Source organism: Canis aureus, chromosome 1 (genome assembly GCF_053574225.1).
Source record: "Canis aureus isolate CA01 chromosome 1, VMU_Caureus_v.1.0, whole genome shotgun sequence".
Lineage (NCBI taxonomy): Eukaryota > Metazoa > Chordata > Mammalia > Carnivora > Canidae > Canis > Canis aureus.
The window spans coordinates 115,358,142-115,378,801 of record NC_135611.1 but is presented as its reverse complement, the minus strand read 5'-3'; the positions used below and the strand labels follow the sequence as shown (position 1 = coordinate 115,378,801).

General features: G+C 45.4%; 1 protein-coding gene across 2 annotated transcripts in view; it reads left to right on the top strand.

Moving 5' to 3' along the window:
- Positions 1-20,037, top strand: part of SPINT2 (serine peptidase inhibitor, Kunitz type 2) — a 28,842-nt gene extending 8,805 nt beyond the window's left edge. Inside the window, exons 2-7 of one of the 2 annotated variants that reach the window (XM_077853256.1) lie at positions 12,150-12,320; positions 15,082-15,141; positions 16,413-16,466; positions 17,052-17,213; positions 17,555-17,593; positions 19,359-20,037. In XM_077853256.1, coding sequence (XP_077709382.1) covers positions 12,150-12,320; positions 15,082-15,141; positions 16,413-16,466; positions 17,052-17,213; positions 17,555-17,593; positions 19,359-19,552 — 680 coding nt within the window. In that variant the 3' untranslated portion in view covers positions 19,553-20,037. The remainder of the gene's footprint in view (positions 1-12,149; positions 12,321-15,081; positions 15,142-16,412; positions 16,467-17,051; positions 17,214-17,554; positions 17,594-19,358) is intronic. The other variant, XM_077853262.1, reaches the window with a different exon arrangement.
- The last annotated feature ends 623 nt before the right edge of the window (positions 20,038-20,660 follow it).

The window sequence follows — 20,660 nt, the reverse complement described above, 5'->3', positions numbered from 1 at the left end:
GCCTTCAGCCCAGGGCCTGATCTTGGAGACCTGGGATGGAGTCCCATGTTTGCTCCCTGCCTCAAGCCTGTTTCTCCCTCTGCCTGTGTCTTTGCCTCTTTCTCTCTCTGTGTGTGTGTGTCTCTCTTGAATAAATAAATAAATAATCTTAAAAAAAAAAAAAAAAACAGCTCTGAGTACCTCCCTGATATTCAGGACCTCTTCATACAGAACTTTTTAAAAGATTCTCCCATTCTTTGGTGAAAAGATACTTGAAGGTCTGAATGGGTTACCAGAGCATATTCTTATTTTCCTCAGGCTGTGGACTGTTATTCTCAGGATAATGTGGGGTTGCTGAACTTTGATCGGTGTGATAGTTTGCCATTGTCTTACTCTGGGTGAAGATAAGGAAAGGTGTCACTTTAGGCTTGGTAAATGGTCACACAGCAGAAAAAGGGAGGAGTGATGGTTGAATTGGTTTGATCAGCTTGGACTTGAGGTTGTACTTGGTGGTTTTCCATATCCCCTGTGTCCTGTCAGCATATTCAGTTGGACTTTCTAGTGAACTGTGGCGTCCTTTTTACCTTCATTCTCACTGTCCCTAGATTAGTCTGGCCTCATAAAAATATATTATCTACTGTTTATTCAAAACTTTGTGCCACATGTTCTTTTTTTAATTTATTTTTTATTTATTTATTTTTTATTTATGATAGTCACGGAGAGAGAGAGAGAGAGGCAGAGACACAGGCAGAGGGAGAAGCAGGCTCCATGCACCGGGAGCCCGACGTGGGATTCGATCCAGGGTCTCCAGGATCGCGCCCTGGGCCAAAGGCAGGCGCCAAACCGCTGCGCCACCCAGGGATCCCTGTGCCACATATTCTAAGGGCTTATAATGGAATACAAAACTCCTTTAATCTTCATAGCCTTCTTATGTTATTGGTCTGTGTGTCAAATCCCTCCCATTTGAGTTGTTTTTGAGAAATGCATCTGTAGGGATTCCTGGGTGGCTCAGCGGTTTGGTGCCTGCCTTTGGCCCAGGGCGTGATCCTGGAGACTTGGGATTGAGTCTCACATCGGGCTCCCTGCATGGAGCCTGCTTCTCCCTCTGCCTGTCTCTGCCTCTCTCTCCTCTCTCTCTCTCTGTCTCTCATGAATAAATCAATAAAATCTTTAAAAAAAAAAAAAAAAAAAGAACTGCATCTGTACGTGTCCCCAGAATCTACCTCAGTGGGGCCTATGGAGGAAAAGCTGACTGATCTTGCTTTATTACTTAACAGTGAATTCAAGTACCCTTTCTCAGACAAGTCATTGTCAGGACAGCCTCAAGATTAATAAATAGTGCATTCCAAAGCAGGCAACATAAGTCTAGATGTCTAATATTTATTTATTCATGAGAGACACAGAAGCAGAGACACAGGCAGAGGGAAAAAAGCAGGCTCCATGCAGGAAGCCCAAAGTCGGACTGGATTCCAGGACTCCGGGATCACACCCTGAGCCAAAGGCAGACACCCAGCCACCCAGGCGTCTCTGTTACATGTACTTCTGACCTACTATAAATCAAGGGTTCCTACAACCCCCTTGGATTTAATAATTGCTAGAATGGCTCACAGAACTCAGGGAGATTCATTTACCAGTGTATTATAAAGGATCCCAATGAACAGCCAGATGAAGATATAGACTGAAGTCTGGGAGGGTCCCCAGCACAGAAGCTTCTGTCCTCGTGGAGTTTGGGGTAAGACATCCCCCCCGGTACATGATGTGTTCACCAACCCGTCTTTCTTAACTCCTTCGGTTGGGCTTTTTTTTTTTGGAAGTTACTAACTCAAACTCTCATCCCGCTCTCCTTCTTGGAGGATGGGGGTGGGACTGAAAATTCCAACCTTTTCATCTTTCCTTTCTTTCTGGCATCCAGCCCCCATCCTGAAGCTATCTAGGGGCTGCCCAGCCACTAATAATCTCATTATCACTCCAGAGATTCCCAGGCTCTTAGCTCTTGTGTTAGGGACCCAGGTCAAAGACCAATTATTTGAACAAAGTTGCCAAATGCTGGATCCATAATCAGAGCTTTGCCTTATCTTCCTGAGTCTTTCAAGATTTTTCCAATTTACATACTTCAAGCTTCTAAAATCTGCATGACTTTTTTTTCTTAATCCAGCCAGCTCTAAATCAGTAAATATGTGGCTTGCTGAATTAAAGACTATGGAGTTTAAATATTTGCCAGTTTTATTGTTAGGTTCCCATGTTATGAGTGAGGAAATAGGCATAAGAAGGTTAGGAAACAGCCCCTAGGTAAGACAGTGGGCTCATAAGAGGCAGCCAGGGATTCCTGTACACATAGGCCCCTTTACCAGAATGAGGATCTGTCCTGCATGCTTTTGCTAAATGACTTTTCTGTATGTGTCACTCCCCTATGCCAGAGCCTTTGGTCATTTCCTTGTACCTTAGGTTGGCTTACAAGTCCTTTGAATTTCTGATGTGATTGAAATATTTTACTCTGTGTGATTTTTTGATCCAGAGGGTGCACTTTATGGTGACCCCCTAGTAGCTATTCAAACCCTTAGTACTTAGTACTGCTCAGGATACTGAAGAATTTAGCATATTTTTAATCTCTCTTTTTTTATTTATTTTTTTATTATTATTTTTTTTAATCTCTCTTTTTTTAAATATTTTATTTATTTATTCATGAGAGACACAGAGGCAGAGACATAAGCAGAGGGAGAAGCAGGCTCCATGCAGGGAGCCGGATGTGGGACTCGATTCCGGGACTCCAAGATCTTGCCCTGAGCCGAGGGCAGGTGCTCAACCGCTGAGCCACCCAGGTGTCCCTGCACATTTTTATTTATCATGTAGTTTTAAGCTTTTTAAATGAAAATTTTAAACAGAAGGGACCATAATCCACTATATCGAAAAAAACACTGCTGACCCTTAAAAAACAAAAGTAATGCATTTACAGGATTAGAATACTCAACCTGTACTGAAAGATACAGATGGAAAAGAAAAACTGTGGAAAAGCATGTCTCCCTCCTCCAGTCCCTTTCCTTAAAGGTACATTCATACACTTATCTAAATTAAAAGTTTAGAAAGGAATTATAATATGTAAACCATTCTGCTCCCCCCCACCAAGGTCTTAGACATTTTTCTATATCAGCACACATCATTTGCCCGTTTTGAACAGCGCCAAGTATTCCGTTTTCTGCATGTCTCACAAGTTACTTAACTAGCACAAACAAGATGTCTTGATGGTGAATTTTCAGCTGTTATGGGTCTATGAACACCAAGCCCTTTGTGGATGTGGTAATCATTGCCCCATTCTCCAAAACACTTGAATTGAATGACTCTGCTTTCTTTGCTTTTTGATACTGAGGAGTGAGCGGTACTTTTATTTTTTTATGTATAAATAAGATTTTTCAAATGTCTGAGGATTATTCTAACAAAATTTCTCTTTGACCATTGTCCTTAAAATTCTAAGTTGCAAAAAAAAAAAATTCTAAGTTGCTTTAATAGAAAGAGTAATGCTGTTTTTAATGATGGAAGGGTGTGCTATAGAGTTCTTGGTAAGGGATAAACCTGAGGAATGCATGGTCAGTGTTGTTATAAGAAATGTGAACCCTAGGAGTTTACTTGATAACTTTTTTTTTTTTTAAGATTTTATTTATTTATCCAAGAGAGACACAGAGAGAGCAGAGAGAGAGGCAGAGACACAGGCAGAGGGAGAAGCAGGCTCCATTCAGGGAGCTCGACCCAGGACTGGATCCCAGGTCTCCAGGATCAGGCCCCGGGGCTGAAGGTGGTGCTAAATCGCTGAGCCACCTGGGATGCCCTAACTTCTGATCCACATATAAGACTTGGTGAATTCTATAATGACAGGAGTGGAAAATCTGAACACAGTGTTTTTATAAACACTCTGAAGAAGTGTTGGTTGCTGCCTGGGTATGGCCTGCGAGCTAAGTATGTTTTTTACATTTTTTAATGTTTGAAAAAAATATTTCAAGACATGTAAAAATTACATGAAATAAAATTTCAGTGTCCATAAATAAGGTTTTACTGGAATGACAGCCATGGTCATTCATTTATACGTTTGTCTTAAGGCTGCCTCAGTGCTACAATGACACAGTTGAAAAGTTAGAATAGATGGTGACCCACAAAGCCTGAAATAAAGGCAGACCTTGTTTGTGTGGTTTTCAACATGCACATATTTCAGTTACCACAGTATATAAACTCTGGGTACTTGGGTCAAAGTACAAGTTTCAGCTATTAGCTCTTCAGTCACAAATCATTATGTGATTCATCACTGCATGTCTGTGACTCAGTTCACACAGCGAAGCATGTGGTTGTGTTGCCTCCTTGTTTCCCAGTGATAGTCCTGTGTTAGTTTACAAAAATGGTTAATCAATAGAGAAGATTGACCAAAAAAGATGAAAAGTGCAGCAAAGTGAAAAATGGTAATGCTGGAAGCACAATTCCAATGGAATGTAAGTGGAGTGATGAAGAACTCGCTAACTTCGGGAATGTTGACACTGCCTTGAGTTAGGAGACTGGATATACAGTCAGAGAAGCCGAAGTGAGAGTCCATTTATCAACAAAACGATGAAAGTGGTGACAAAAAGGATGATGTCCCAGTGGAAGTAATGATAAAAACCTCCGCAAAAAGTAAAGTAACTCTCAGAGTAATTGTAACATTGAAAGTGCAAAGGATAAAATGTAGGAAGGTGATCCAAACCTAGAAAGATGTATGACAGTTCACTAGGGTGAATTGAAAATAATGCTTCCTCCGTATCAGAAGTTATATGGCTAAAGACCATCACAAGCATTGTTCAAGCTACTCTTGGTAATTTTTCTTTACAAAGAAATTTAAACACCTTAATTCTCAAGTTTCTAATGTTTTAGCCACATTGTACTAAGTAAATATTAATTATCCCATTTTCCATTCTATATATTTATAACGCACGATTTTTAATGTTTGGCAAATTTAAAGGTCTTGGAAGTTAAATTTTTCCTGTTGCCTTCCACACTATCCTGTAAAGCAAGTACTGTCTGTGTTCACTATTTGGCTCACCATAAAAAAAAGTTTGCTGAGCTTGCTCTAGGAAAACAAATGGATGGGAGGAAAGGACCATTTCATGAGTGGCTTCAGACTGGTGAGATGATCCTAGGCTTTCTTTTATAAGGCAGACAATGAGGCAAGAAGTCAGGGTTCTTCAGTGCTTAGACCCATGGGAGTAAAAAGTGTATCAAGGGCTAGGCTCCTAGGAAAGTTCTTTTCACTTGTTTTAGAAGTCAGCTTACTCTGAGTGGATATAAAAAACAAATAAGGGCTGGCTAGGTGGCTCAGTCGATTAAGCATCTGCCTTTGTGGGATCGAACCTCACTTTGGGCTCCTTACTCACTGGGGGCCTGCTTCTCCCTCTGCACGTCACCCCCCTCACCTCCCCACCTCCATGCTCTCTATCTCAAATAAAATGTTTAAAAACACATCCAAATAAAAGAACAAGCTCTCAGGGTGGCTGTTGGTTTGGGGGAGAGAGCAGGTAGAATTAAGGGGCATATGAAGGGTTGGAATTTGATAAAGCTGAGTAGTAGATACACTTGTGTTAAGGTATTTTCTGTACTTTTCAGAATATTTGGAATAGTTTATTAAAATGACTTAATTTTTCAAATGACTTAATTTCAGAGTATTTGAAATAGTTTATTTAAATGACTTAATTTTAAAGGCAGTAGTGGCTTTTTGGAGAATGATTAGCACTGTCTTCTTAAGCTTGTAGAGTTACATCAGATTGGTGGTGCCTGGGAGCCTGCCTAACTTTGCTGTAATGTCCTTGTTAGTGGGTGACAGCAGGTTATTCTATCCGATTGCACACGAAGGGAAGGTGAGCCATTGGCTTGTTGTCTTGGTCAAAGCTCTAGTGACTTTAGAACCAGAGGAACCTGTTTTCCATGACAAAGACCAGGCTGCTTGGCAATTTTATAATAGCTAATGTTCAAAATGCCTGCCAGGGGTTTGTAAATTTAGGTTCATATTTCAGATAAAGTGTGATTTTTAACCATTCCTGATGCTTTCCCAAGAGAATGTTGCTGTTTCCTAAAGAAAGGAATTCCATTTTTATGTATTCTGAAGTATTTCCAGTTTGGTGCTCCTCAGCTTTTCTCCGTTTTTCTTCCTCTGAATTTTGAAAATTTACAGATGTATTTCATTTTGCACTAGCATTTGTGAGCATACAAATAGGACCTGAGACATATTTTTCATGATCGTTTCCCAGTGCTATTCGAAGGCCAATATATAGTTTTGTCATCTCTTAGTAGTAATAGAATTATTTATTAAGGAATAACTTCCTGAAAATTTGTCCAAATTCCTCACAGCCTTGGGCAGTTGGTGTGGTGTTGTCCGTGACCCTGTCTTTGACCGTGACTGTAAACAGGCCCAGGAAAGGGCCTGGCCTATTGAACCTTCAGATCGTGTTAAGCACCCTGAGGAATGTTTTGGCATTTAGGCATCTTTAGTTTCATATTTTTCCCACTGCCTGTTACTATACTAACTTTTTCTTTCTGTCCCTCTGAGGGAGGGGTGGTTATGTCATGGCCCAGCTCTAATCCGACCAATGTAAATTCAGATTCAGCTCTGCTTCTTGTTAGCTTAACCATCCCAAGCCTAATTATCCTTCTTTGTAAAGTGGGGATATTACTATATGATCCACAGTTTTATTTTGACTGTTAGTGCATATAATGTGCGTAGCATAATGCTTTAGTGAAGGTAATAGAAAAGGTTTCAAGAAATAAGTAATGCTCAGCATTTTGGTTCTTTTTTTTTTTTTTTTTTTTTAAGATTTTATTTTTTAAGTAATCTCTACACTAGACTTGAGGCTTGACTTCACAACCCTAAGATCAGGAGTCACATGCTCAAAAAAAAAAAAAAGGAGTCACATGCTCTACTGACTGAGCCAGCGAGGTGCCCCCATATAGGCTCATTTTTATTTTAACCTTGATCTATCAAAGAACAGTGCTTATTTAACAAAAAAACAAACAAAAACAAAAACTTTAAGGAAGATGATAAGTCACGGAAGCCATGTTACATACTAAAGTGTTTCTGGCTTTTTGTGCAAGCCCATTTGGAGAAATGAGAGTGCACTGATGCTCTTTGGGGTGGAGGGGAAGATGTGTGGCCTGTGTGTCCATTCGAAAGGACAGTGTCTCCTTTACAGCAAACAAGCAAACCATAACAAAATGCTTTTTCATGAGTTCACTTAAGCCTTGAGAGTAAAAATTTCTATCATGGAGGCTTTATTTTTTTTATTTTTATTTTTTTTCATGGAGGCTTTAAAGTAATTTAGTTTGTAAAACCATATGACCAAAACGAGCATTTTCTTAATTTGACAGGGAGCTTCCAGACTCACAGAAAGGACTCTGACTTGACGCAGTCAGGGTATAGTTAAATTTCATCTTGGTGGAACCTAAGTTCAACCAATTAATCTGCTACTTGAAGTTCTTATTTTTACTCTAATCAAATTTGTGTAAAAAAGGAGATAAGCTTTTTTCTCTTTTCATTATAGAAATTTTCAAATGTACATACAGTTCTGTGAGCCCATGTGGACCATCACTCAGCTTCACCAATTGCCAGCATTCTGTCTTTACAGGCATGCTATGTTTTTAGTCCAAGTCTTCTCCTAATAAAGAAATGTTTCTAAGGGTGCTTGGGTGGCTCAGTTAAGCATCCAATTCTTGATCTCAGCTCAGGTCTTGATCTCAGGGTTGTGAGTTCAAGCCCTGTGTTGGGCCCTGCATTTGGTGTGGAGTCTACTTAAAAAAAAAAAATTCTAATTCCCCTGCAACAGAAATGAAGTCCCTTCCTCCTTCCCTCCTACTACATCCAGGGAACTTAAAAATAAGGCTATTTTCTGAAATGTAAAGTATGAAGTCAATGTGTGGTCGTTAAGAGCAGATGAGAGCTGCTCTCTGGGACATAATGGCTTCTCAGGCCCACAGGATTTGTTGTGAAAAGACAGTCACATCTACAGGAAGAATGTTCCATTTAATTTTTTTTTTTTAATTTTTTTTTTTTTTTTAATTTTTATTTATTCATGATAGTTACAGAGAGAGAGAGAGGCAGAGACACAGGCAGAGGGAGAAGCAGGCTCCATGCACCGGGAGCCCGATGTGGGATTCGATCCCGGGTCTCCAGGATCGCGCCCTGGGCCAAAGGCAGGCGCCAAACCGCTGCGCCACCCAGGGATCCCCTACAGGAAGAATGTTCCAGTCAGAAAGAGGCATCTGTCGTCAGTGGTGGCAGTCAGGAAAGGAAGTGTCCCAAAGGCACACCTTGACTATGGTATCTTGACCGAGGTGTGTCCTGGGCTGTCTACTGTGCACCTCTGGCCTGCCCAGTAGATCCTGATGGAGCAGGATGTTTGTGGGAATCCTGCAGCAGACTTTTCCTTCCTCAGACTCCCAAGTGACCTGCTCCGTCTCAGCCTTTCTGAGGTGGTGTGCTGGTTGATGGGTACATCCAACCTGCTTGGCAGTGGTTTTCTCAGCGTCCTCCTGAGTGCTCCAGGCACGCGCATCCCTGCATCTCGTCAGCGGGGTTGGGGGTGGGTGGGTGGGTGCTATCAGTGAGTGTCTGAGCTGACAGATGAGGGCCAGGTTTTCGCAGTGTGACTTCTCCAAGGGAGCTGCTGTCTGGCCCTAGGTAGGTTTTTACCCTCTTGATGTACCCTCAGCCTTGTTTACCCACACAGAGCGTGCACCGACACCCTTGCTTAGGGAAACCTACCACATTTCCACCCTTGATGAGGTGGTTAACCCATCACATTCTCTCTCTCTTTTAAGATTTTATTTATTTATTCATGAGAGACACAGAGAGAGAGGCAGAGGGAGAAGCAGTCTCCACGCAGGGAGCCCGATGTGGGACTCGATCCCCGACCCTGGGATCATGCCCTGAGTTGAAGGCAGACGCTCAGCCACTGAGCCACCCAGGCATTCCGACCCATCACATTCTCTGCTGTGCTGTCTGGTGGTTCCCACCTAGCTGCCTTCAGCTTTGCTAGGCATTCTCTCCGGTTTTTGTTTTAATTGAGATGTAAGGGACACATGGGTGGCTCAGCGGTTGGGCGCCTGCCTTTGTCTCAGGTCGTGATCCTGGGATGTGATGCGGATCAGATCCAGTCCCACATCAGGCTCCCTGCGAGGAGCCTACTTCTCCCTCTGCCTGTGTCTCTGCCTCTCTCTCTCAGTCTGTGTCTCTCATGAATAAATAAATAAATCTTTAAAAAAAAATTAATCGAGATGTAATTCAAGATGTAACCTGCGATACAGTTCACCTGTTTAAAGTGTGTAGGTCTTCTCTTGGATTATTTTGTTTTGTTTTTTTTTTTTTTTTTTTTTGGATTATTTTGAAAGACTGTCCCAGAAACTGCTCAGGAAGCAAAGCTACAGAGCCGTCCGAGTGATTCCCAGGGTGCTAGCTTGGCAGGGCATTGGATGGGCTGTTCACTTCTGTTGGAGCTGTTGGGCCCTCTCCGCCTTGAGGTCGTTTTCATTTGTGTGTCGTACGTGGATCCCGTGTGGCTCTTCTCCATCTTGTCTATATATATATTTTTTAAGATTTTGTTTGTTTATTAGACAGGCAGAGGGAGAAACAGGCTCCCTGAAAGGAGCCTGATGCAGGACTCGATCCCGGATCCCGGGATCATGCCCTGAGCCGAAGGCAGAGGCTCAACCGCTGAGCCACCCAGGCATCCTCCATCTTGTCCTGGTAATAGCAGTGCTGCCTCAGACATTTGACAGCCAGTGTTGAGCAAATCGTACACCAGAGAACTCTTTTCCTACTGTGTTTTCTTTGGGCCTTGTTGACTGTATATTTTGTGACCTTTGGCACATTGTCAAAGGTATCTGCTCCAGGTGCACACTCAGCTGATTTTGGTTGATGTGTTATGGACAGGAGGTGCCCATATTTTTTTTAATTGCTTTATTAAAGTATTTACATATCATAAATTAGTTGTTTTAAGCATACAATCCAGTGATTTTTAGTACATTTACAGAGTTGTACAACCATCCCTGCAATCTAATTTTAGAATACTTCATCATCCCCAAAAGATCCTTGTGCCCATTTGCAGTCATCACCATCCCCCAACCCTCCAGCATCAGGCAAGCACTAACCTACTTCCTGCCTCTCTTGATTTGCCTTTTCTGGACATATTAAATGATTCTATTCATATGAAGTATCGCGATAAGGTACTTTTTAATTGGTGATTTAAAGAATGGTTGCTGGGATCCCTGGGTGGCGCAGCGGTTTGGCGCCTGCCTTTGGCCCAGGGCGCGATTCTGGAGACCCGGGATCGAGTCCCATGTCAGGCTCCCGGTGCATGGAGCCTGCTTCTCCCTCTGCCTATGTCTCTGCCTCTCTCTCTCTCTGTGACTATCATAAATAAATAAAAATAAAATAAAAAAAAAATAAATAAATAAAGAATGGTTGCTTTCAAATTAACAAAATTTCTTACTTCAGAATATGCTTTTTCTGTACTAGTTACCTGTGATTTATTGGTGTGTGTGTGAGAGTTCCTTGAGGTTTTGCTCATTACTACAACCTTTTTTGTCTGTAGATCGATGTTTTATGGAACATTTGGTGTCATGCCCATTATTGTGATGTATTTTGGGAGAAATGAGATCTTGCCCTCTGCTTTAAGAAGCTATCCCATGGACAGCTTGGATGGCTCAGCGGTTTAGCACCGCCTTCAGTCCAGGGCGTGATCCTGGAGACCTGGGATCGAGTCCCACATGGGGCTCCCTGCATGGAGCCTGCTTCGCCCTCTGCCTGTGTCTCTGCCTCTGTGTGTTTGTGTGTTTCTATGAATAAATAAATAAAATAATAATTTAAAAAAAGCTATCCCATAAGTTAGTGAGGTAAACCTAACATGAAAATAATTAGGAGTAAATGGCAGCATATAACCAAGTGTTGGGCTCTGGGGTACTTTTATTTGAGATGTTTATTGAGCACCCTTCTCAGATTAGAATGTACTTATGCCAGAAGATGGAGATGGATGGAGGTCAGGGGAATAGGAGAGGTGATGTGGACTCATGATCCCAGGAAGATGATGGGGTGCCCCTGGGCAGATGTTGAGTCATGTTTTCAGGTTGCTCCCTTTTCAACTTGCTTTCCATCCTCCTGATTCCTCCAGGAGAAAGTCTTATTTAGGTGCAGGTGATAGCTCCAGTACTTAGGCTTATCTCTACCTTTTTAAGAGAGAGGAGATATCTAGGCCTTTTGGAGGCAAATGTAGCTGGCTGGAATTTTAGAACATTTTTGTTTCCTTTGTACTAGAGTGGGGTCAGATTTGAGGGGACCTTGAAATCCAGGCCCCTCTTGGAATGCTCAGGTGGGAGCCATTACAAGTGCCAGAACAGAGGAATACCCTCAAGCTGCCTTTGGAGGCAGAGGACTAGAGTTAGGAGCTTCTTTCTGAGGTTCTTGTGGAAATTTGAGTGTGAAGTGGCTGACCTGGTCAAACAGTGGATGAGGAAGGTTAAGACACATCCTTCCACATGGCTCTTACATTGCCAGCTCTGGTCTTTCAGTGCTAAGTTCCCCCTTGGCGCCTGGCGTGATAGGCACATAACCCAGAAGGATCCTGAAGTCTGGTATGTTTTTTGCCTTTGCCATATTTCTACACTGGATGGTGTGTGTGTGTGTGTGTGTGTGTGTGTGTGTGTGTTTCAAGATTTTATTTATTTATTCATGAGACACACCCAGAGAGAGAGAGGCAGAGACATAGGCAGAGGGAGAAGCAGGCCCCATGCAGGGAGCCCGATGTGGGACTTGATCCTGGGAGTCCAGGATCACGCCCAGGGCCGAAGGCAGCCACTCAACTGCTAAGCCACCCAGACGTCCCAGGATGTGTTGTGTGTCTTTAGTAAATGGTGGCAGGGACAGAATGAACATACAACTGAAATACAGTTAAGTTGGGTGGGTTGGTATCATTGTTTTTAGAGTGATGTGTTTCTTTACTATAGGAGGAAGGAATCACTAAGCCTGATGGCAGCACTTTAGAAACGTCTCACAGAGAAGCTGTGCTGGGTCTTGGGGCTTGGGAAAACTGTGGGTTTCCTCCAATAGGTCTGTGCATCTTCTCCGTTGGCAGGATTGCCCTGCCAAGCCAACTGGTCTCTGTTTTGTGTTTTAGACTTTTGTCACGTTTCGAAGGTTGTGGGAAGATGCCGGGCCTCCTTCCCTAGGTGGTGGTACAATGTCACTGATGGATCCTGCCAGCAGTTTGTGTATGGTGGCTGTGAAGGGAATAAAAATAATTACATGACCAAGGAGGAGTGTCTTAAGAAATGTGCTGGTGTCACAGGTAAGAAAATGGTCCCTGGGGAAATGGTATGACTTAGAGACAGGTTTTTAACTGGAATGTGATGCCTTTTGCATTGTGCTCATTCTTCACGGCTGAAGCTGGGGGATGTTTTTAAAAAGCAGAAGAAACAGGCACAATTTGAAGGTCGCCCACACAGTGGTTTCACAGTGGTATCCTCCCTCCTCTTCCCAGAAAAGAGAGTAGGCCACAAGCTGGAGCTGGGGGAGGGGGACATGACTGTTTCTTCTCGACTTCCTTTCTCCCACTGCTAAGTGCCAGTCCCCCACAAGACCTGGCAGAGGAGAGTCCTCACAGCCACTCAGATAGGCTGCCCTTCCTGCTTCTGGGCATTTGGCTTATTTTTACCTCCAGGACAAATGATTTGAGGAGCTCATCCAGCCAGCCAAGGTGTGAGTCAAATTAAAACTAGAACATACTTTCTGGAATCTGTCCTCCCAGCCCTCACCTGTGAGGGATTCAGTGGAGTCAAGATAATGTTGACTTTGTGAATCTCATGGTTTATTTTATTTTATTTTTTTAAGATTTTATTTATTGGGATGCCTGGGTGGTTCACTGGTGAGCGTCTACCTTCACTCAGGGCGTGATCCTGGGGTTTTGGGATCGAGTCCCACATTGGGCTCCCTGTGAGGAGCCTGCTTCTCTCTTTGCCTGTGTCTCTGCCTCTTCATGTCTCTCATGAATAAATAAATAAAATCTTAAAAAGATTTTATTTATTTGACACAGAGCAAGCACGTGAGCACAAGCAGAGGGAGAAGGAGAAGCAGGTTGCTTGCTGAGCAAGAGCCCAATGCAGAGCTCCAACCCAGGGCCCCAGGATATTGACCTGAGCCGAAGACAGACACTTAACTTACTGAGCCACCCAGGCACCCTGAGAGCCTCAATGTTTAAATACGAACTTAAAAGCCGCACAAAAGTGTGCACTGGCTCTGAACTGAGCCCTGAGGGCCTCCTTGAGAGCTACACAGTGAGACGTTGTCCTTCCAAGTGTTCTAGAGACCCAAGAATTTGGCTAGCCAAAAAAGTTCATTGGTGACCTTCCCAACACTATTAGGTAGCTTTCTGCATCCTTTCTGGATGGCTTGGCATCCCTGTTCCAACTCTGGGTTATGATTCACTGGTGTCGTGCGTGCTGACCGCATGCCGCCAGCCCGTGCACCCCAGTCCAGCGACGAGCCCTGCATCCCTGTTGGGTTTTGTGTCTCCTCACTTACTGGCTATAAACTCTCTTAGCTTTGAGTTCTATGGACACAAATCCGATATGCTTATTAAAGTTCTACATGAAAAAAAAATAAAGTTCTACATAAAGAGGGGGAAACAACAGTGGTCTTGGCTGTGGCCCACAATGACAGGGCACCTTGGGGAACATTTTCTTGATCTCTGTGTGCCACTGCTCAGCAGACATTCAACAAGTATTTGGAGACCTCAGCTGGCTGGGTATTGTTTTGGGATCATACAGGCAAGTCCTTCAGCTTTTGGGGGCAATTGGCAACCTTAGCAGATGGTGACTGAGGAAAATACCACCTACTGTATGTATCTGTTGTCAGCGATGATCTGGCATGGGGGCAGGAATTAAAGGGAAATATTTTTGCAACCTTTTCTGTCCTTTCCCAGTCAACTCACTTGTAGCAAACGGACCTGCCTTTTTCTAGTTTCTCCTTATTTTTCAAGAAAATGGTTGAAATTTTAAGAACACAAGCAGTGAAGAGTGGGCATTCAGACAGGATGTTGCTACAAAGGGTCACGGGTTGTTGTGTTTTGCTGGGAGAAGGCAGACAACTGTCTCCCTAGAGGTGGTCCAGAGTCTCCGGGCCCAGAAAGCTCATTTGTTGGCACCCGAGTGTGGCTCCACTGCATGTCTGTTGAAGCATTCTCTCATGAGTCTGTGAGGAGAGCTAGAACTGCCAGAGCAGCCAGGCACTGGAGTCTTTTGCCAGCATATTCTCTCCGAAGCAGGCAACCTCTGTGGGAAGCCACATGATAATGAGGATGTCAGTTTATTAATTTGTAATGAGAACCAGCACTACCTAGGGGACCAGACACTTGGATCTCTGTGCCTGCTGTATCTTTAGTCCAGGTAGGCAGGCCTCTTAGCCGGGTTCCCAGAAGACTGCTTGATACAGAGAGGGGAGAAATATGGAGCTGGTTTGTGATAGCAATGTTTAATGGCACCAGGTTATGCCAGCCCCATGCCTCTGCACAGGTCAGCAGGGAGGCAGGGGAGCCGGCTTCTTGTCCCTCCTGGACCCTGCCCATGCTTCCTTTTTTGTACTTCTTAACTGGCTAGCCTCTCCACCCTACCGTGTGTGTGTGTGTGTGTGTGTGTGAGAGAGATATAAAATATGTAGACCATAAAATTCACCTATATCCCACACTTAGGTGGTATTCAGTACATTCGCACGACTTGCATACCTTTTTTAATTCATTAGGTGAGTAAATATAGCTAAAGAGATTATTTGGCCCTAGAAGTCATTCTGTCTTTTTAAAGTCCTTTCATACATCTTTACTCTCATTACCAGTGAGTGATCTTAGAGTTTAACCCACAAGGGCAATCTTGGTTCCCTATTTCCAAGTTCTAGCCGGCTTGTGGTCCAGCATGTACATTGAAGGACCCACATAAAGGAGAAATGGGAGTCACCGTGAGAGGCACACAGGCCCAGGGCTGCTCAGGGACCCTGCTTGTTTTGTTTCACCAGGCGTTTTTGAGGTGCACTTTCTCACTGTGTCATTTGTCCCCTTGTAGAGAACACTGTTGATGATCTGGCCACCAGCAGGAATGGAGCAGAGTCCTCTGTCCCCAGTGGTAGGTTCTGAAAATAGCGTCGGATGGAATGAGGGCCACGTGGACCATGAAAGTATAGTTGTAATTTGGGAGTAGTATAAGGGCTTCCACCTCCTGGTCTCTTTATTCCAAATTGTCAAACAGGGGCTCTGCTTCGGCTGCCAGCTTCTGGCTTCCCGCTGGCATCCTTACACTGGGGAGTTCACATTGTCCAGCGGACAAGAGGGCCGAGGTAGTCTGCAGTGCTTCTGGGCTGGCCTCTGCTTCCTCCTAGGGGACAAGGGATTGTGGATATTGCTGTTGCCTGTGGCTCAGGCCCCTTCCTTCTCTCTGGGCTGGCCTCAGGTCCCCTGGCCTCTTCTGTGCTGTCCTCACTGCCCCACCCCACCTCTCCTTGCCTGTTCTGTCTCCTTTGTTCTCTGTTCTCCATGCCATCCCCCTCCCTGCACTGAGTCCTCTGTCTTCTGCTGCCCCTGCTTCTGTTCCCACTGCAGTCCTTGATCCCGAGCTTTGTGTTAGCTTGCTTTGTAGTGCTGACAGCAGCTGCCCCATTCCTCCTTTATGCTTAAAGGACTCTGCATGCATCAGGAGCCTGGGGTGAGTTGTCCAGATGCACTGGCAAGTCCAGCCCAGCTTTCTGGAAGGCCATTGTCCAGGCAATGGGCTCTGCTGGGCAAGACCTGCTGTGGAGGGAGGGAATCTGCCCCTATTTCATTTGAGGACAGCCCCCCAGCCAGACAGTGGCTGTGCACCGCTGATTGCAGCCATGGCTTTGGGCGTCTGGTTCTGACATCTGTGCTCACGTGAGAGAGCATTTATTAGTTCAGTGGTTGGCTGGTTCATTAGTCACTTTCCAGTTCTGCTAGGCCCAGGGATCCTGTGTCCGTCCTGGTCACTGTTTATTCCCAAGCTGGCCTCCAAGGTTATCTGGAACCCTCAGGCCCTGGCTTGATATCTCTAGTTTCCATCCTGTTTTAGAAGAGTGAAGGGCCTCCTCACTATGTCCGAGAGTGAACGAGACTATCTTCCTCATCACCCCAGAACTGTGGCTGGGATTAGTTTCCATAATAACCCCTGAGGTGACAGGCAGGCCACCTCACCCAGTGTTCATTCCAGTGTGTGTGATAGAGCCCTTTAGGACTGGGAGGTAAAAACCTACCCATGGAGGGGACTCCACTCCCAGGTGCCAGGGTGTCTGTGTTCCCTCAGTGGGCCCTATTCATCTCTGCCCCAGCCAGGCTACATGGACTGTGTCCATCCCAGCCTCCCTGACTTGGATGTTTGTGTTTTAGTTTCCAGAAGGCAGGATTCTGATGACCTTTCCAGTGATATTTTCGACTACGAAGGTATAACTTTTAAAAAATATTTATGTATGGGAAAAACATGTTTCTTACTTACTTGGGAATTTAGACACCCTTGAGTATTTCCACTAAGGAAGTTGTAGAGCAGAGCTTCCTGACCCTTTCCCAGGTGATAGAACTCCCGGGGATGTCCCAGGGCAGCAGGGAGTGGATGTGCCACAGAGGCAGCAGGGAGGCTTTACTTTGGAGAGGCAGTATACTGTGTAGGCTCTGCTCTCACCAGCTGTATGGCTGTGGGCCGGTTGTTGGAGCTCTGCCTGCCAGGTACAAAGTGAGAGGCCTACGACAGATCTCTTAAGAGACCAAGTTAATACATGTAAAGTGCCTAGAGCAGAGCCTGACGTAGAGTGATCTCCTTCCCAATGGGGTCTGGCTGTAAAGAGGAAGATATTCAAAAACCTGAAGGAGTGTCAGGTGGGCCCGACTGGCCACATCTATAATTTACAAGTTCCTTTAGCAGAGAGCTGTTTCTCTATTAGCTGGCAGCAGTATGACTACTTGGGAACATTCCAGCTCCATTTCACGTCTGGGCCCTGCTAATTTGTACTCCATGGCTTGTGTCGCTCCCAGAGTACTGCACTGCCAAAGCAGTCACTGGGCCTTGCCGTGCATCCTTCCCACGCTGGTACTTCGATGTGGAGAAGAACTCTTGTGACAGCTTCATCTATGGAGGGTGCCGGGGCAATAAAAACAGCTATCTCTCCAAGGAGGAGTGCATGCACCGCTGCTTTGGTGAGCCCGCCTGATTCCTAAATGCAAGAAACTGTGGTGGGTGGATGAGGCCTCTTGAGAGGACTCCGGTCCATTTCCCCACCTCTAAAATGAAGGCCTTGGCAGTGCTATCATTTGGACTCCAGCACTCTCTGGCTCCCTTGTGGGGATGAGGTGTGATTTGGGCTTGGCTGTTGCACAGGTGTGCCCTAGGTCCCCACCAGAGTGGCAAGGCCTTGGAACCCTCAGAAGAGCTGGAAGATGTCCAGAAAGAGCCTCCTGTGAACACCTCGTTGGTGGCAGCTCTGGAGGGCAGGGAGGGGAACTGTGAGCTGACCTGAGGATTGTATATTCTTTTTCAGGCAAGCAGTTGTACTCTGTTCTACCCCATGGCACTAAAGGTAAGAGGCCTCTGGCCCTCCTCCACCTGCCTTCCCTGACTAAGCTCAGCTGCGTTTTTGCAGGCTTATGTTGTCTCTGACACATAATCCTTCACTATAAACATCTTTTCGGTTGAAAATCCTGTTTCTGCACGAGAATGGTCAGGCAGCTTGGAACATATGGTAAATGTTTGTCCCACCATGCAGTATAATAGGGGCTGGAGAGAGGCAATCTCCACCCAGGCAACCCTGGGGTGACTGGAGGACGAGCTCTACTGTTAGGCTTGTGGGGTCTGCTGCACACAGACCTGAGACTGGCTCAAGACTTATTTAAGTTTAAAAAAAAAGATTTATTTATTTATTTATTTATTTATTTATTTATTTATTTATTCATTCATTCATTCATTCATTCATTCATTCATTCATGAGACACACACACACACACACACACACAGAGGTAGAGACACAGGCAGAGGGAGAAGCCAGGCTCCATGCAGGGTGCCCGACGTGGGACTCTATCCAGGGTCTCCAGGATCATGCCGTGGGCTGAAGGCAGCGCTAAACCACTGAGCCACCTGGACTGCCCCTGGCTCAAGGTTTAGAGGGAACTTCTGTGCCGTGGGTTGTGTTGAGTTGGTCCTGGGTGACAGGAAGTTGGATAGCCCTTGCTGTGTGTGGGCAGAGCGAGGCAGGGCCAGTGCTGTTGTCCCCAAGCAGTCTGGTCTGACAAGAGGCCTCCTCTCGCTTTTGTTTCTGATTCTGACCTTGAGTCATGGATGATAGTGTTTGCACAAAGGACCGGCCATACTGGTTTGGCCTCTTTCCACCTATTTCCCTATTCAGAAGCCCAGACCTGGTTTGCGTGACTGCTCTATTTTAGAGGAGGAGCAAAGCTAGAATCTAGTTTGCCAGGCCTGGCGCAGAAAGCATCCTCGTTCTGGAGGGCTGGGGGTAGGGAAAGAACTGCTCCTGTCAATTCTGTAGCCAAACGGGGCAAGGAGCCAAGTAGCTGCTGCAGGAGGCCACATTCTTTAGGTGGAACCCCACCCACCTGATGGAAAGGATCTTAGCTGACCAGTGAGATCGTAGTGGGGCAATCACTGTTAAATTTACCTGGGCAGGGCAGCCCCGGTGGCGCAGCGGTTTGTCATCGCCTGCAGCCTGGGGTGTGATCCTGGAGACCTGGGATCGAGTCCCACATCGGGCTTCCTGCATGGAGCCTGCTTCTCCCTCTGCCTGTGTCTCTGCCTCTCTCTCGCTCTCTCTGAATGAATAAATAAATAAATCTTTAAAAAAAAAATTTACCTGGGCAATTAAGAGCACGAGGTCCCCTCCTGGCACCGCTGCGAACACACCCTTGCCTCCTCCCTTACTTCATTCTGCAGGCGGCGGCCGCCCTGGCTACTGCAGGGCAGCATCTTCTCTGGCTGGTCAGTGTGCTGTGTGAACACAAAACCTTGGGGTTTTATGTTTACGCAAGAACCAGGGGTGTGTACTTTTTACGTCCTGGTACACATTTTGTGGCTTGGGATTCCTGCACAGTTTGCCCCTGAGAGGTGGAAATAGAGTTGAAGTGGGATTTTTTTTTTGCTCCAAAAGCGAACACAGATAGCCACTCGGTGCACATACTGCAGTGCCTCCTTTTCTTAGTCACCTGCTTCTCAAGACCATAGGGACTCCTTGATGACTTCCCGGTGGGCAGTGCCCCTTCTCTAGACCCTCCCAGCCTGGGGTCGGGCTGCCAGTGCTCGCCCCCGCACCAGCTGGGGTACTCCTCGTCCTGCAGGTTCTGAGGCCCTTCTCTCCTCTCCAGTGGTGGTCCTGGTGGGGCTGTTCTTGATGGTCCTCATCGTCTTGCTGGGGGCCTCCGTGGTCTGCCTAATCAGGGTGGCGCGGAGGAGCCAGGAGCGCACCCTCCGCACCGTCTGGAGCTCTGGGGACGACAAGGAGCAGCTGGTGAAGAACACCTACGTCCTGTGAAGGCCCTGCCAGCCAGATGTCACCCTTCCTCAGGACTCCCTGTTGACGAAGAGAACCTGGGAAGGGAGGGGACACAAGTGTCGAATGTGTGTGTGCTTTTTAAAATAGAGTGATTGGATTGTATTTGTGCGATCATTAGGGCTCCGGGTCTGTTTGTTACTCCAGAAGGTAAGAGGGCTGCTTCCTGCTCTCCCAGCTGGGTCTGCTTTGGGACCCTCTTGGAGGAGGGCTCTGCCCCAGACCAGAGTCAGCTACTCTTCGGTTTAGTTCTTCACTCCAGGTATTGGTTTTCTTTGCTTACATTGAATCCTGTAGCATCCATTCCCATTACAAAAGTAATGTAATAGTTTCCTTTGTTTGATTTGTGGTTTTGTTGTTTGTTTGTTTTTTAAATAAGTGGAAACAAAAGTTTTTTTTATTAGGATTCTGAAAGGAAGAGAAAAAATGTACAAGTTTAATAAAAAGAGCCTTCCCTTTAAAATAAATTTCAGCAAGTGCTTGCTTTCTTTATGGGATTGCTGATTTAAACTCTGCCAAAATTAACACACAACACTATGTGAGATGTCCCATTGTAGAAAAAAATCTCATCTTTCAGATCTTTTTGAATGAATATCTTACATTGCAACTGAGTGCCCGTAAATAAATTTTCACCAAACAACACTTAGCCTTACCACCTTCAGGAATCTCTGGCATTTCCTTCTATGTCACGTTTGATAAATTCTAGCCATATCCCACTGAATTGGTTTTTGCTTTGTTGCTGTTGTTTACTTATTTATTTAATTTTTTAAAAAAAGATTTATTCATTCATGGGAGACATAGGTAGAGGAAGGAGCAGTTTCCCTGTGGGTAGTCTGACACAGGGCTCAATCCTAGGACCCTGGGATCATGAGCTGAAGGCAGCCGTTTAACTGACTGAGCCAGCCAGGCACCCCTATTGTTTAAATAATGACCCAGGGATCCCTGGGTGGCGCAGCGGTTTGGTGCCTGCCTTTGGCCCAGGGTGCGATCCTGGAGACCGAGGATCGAATCCTACGTCGGGCTCCTGGTGCATGGAGCCTGCTTCTCCCTCTGCCTATGTCTCTGCCTCTCTCTCTCTCTCTGTGTGTGT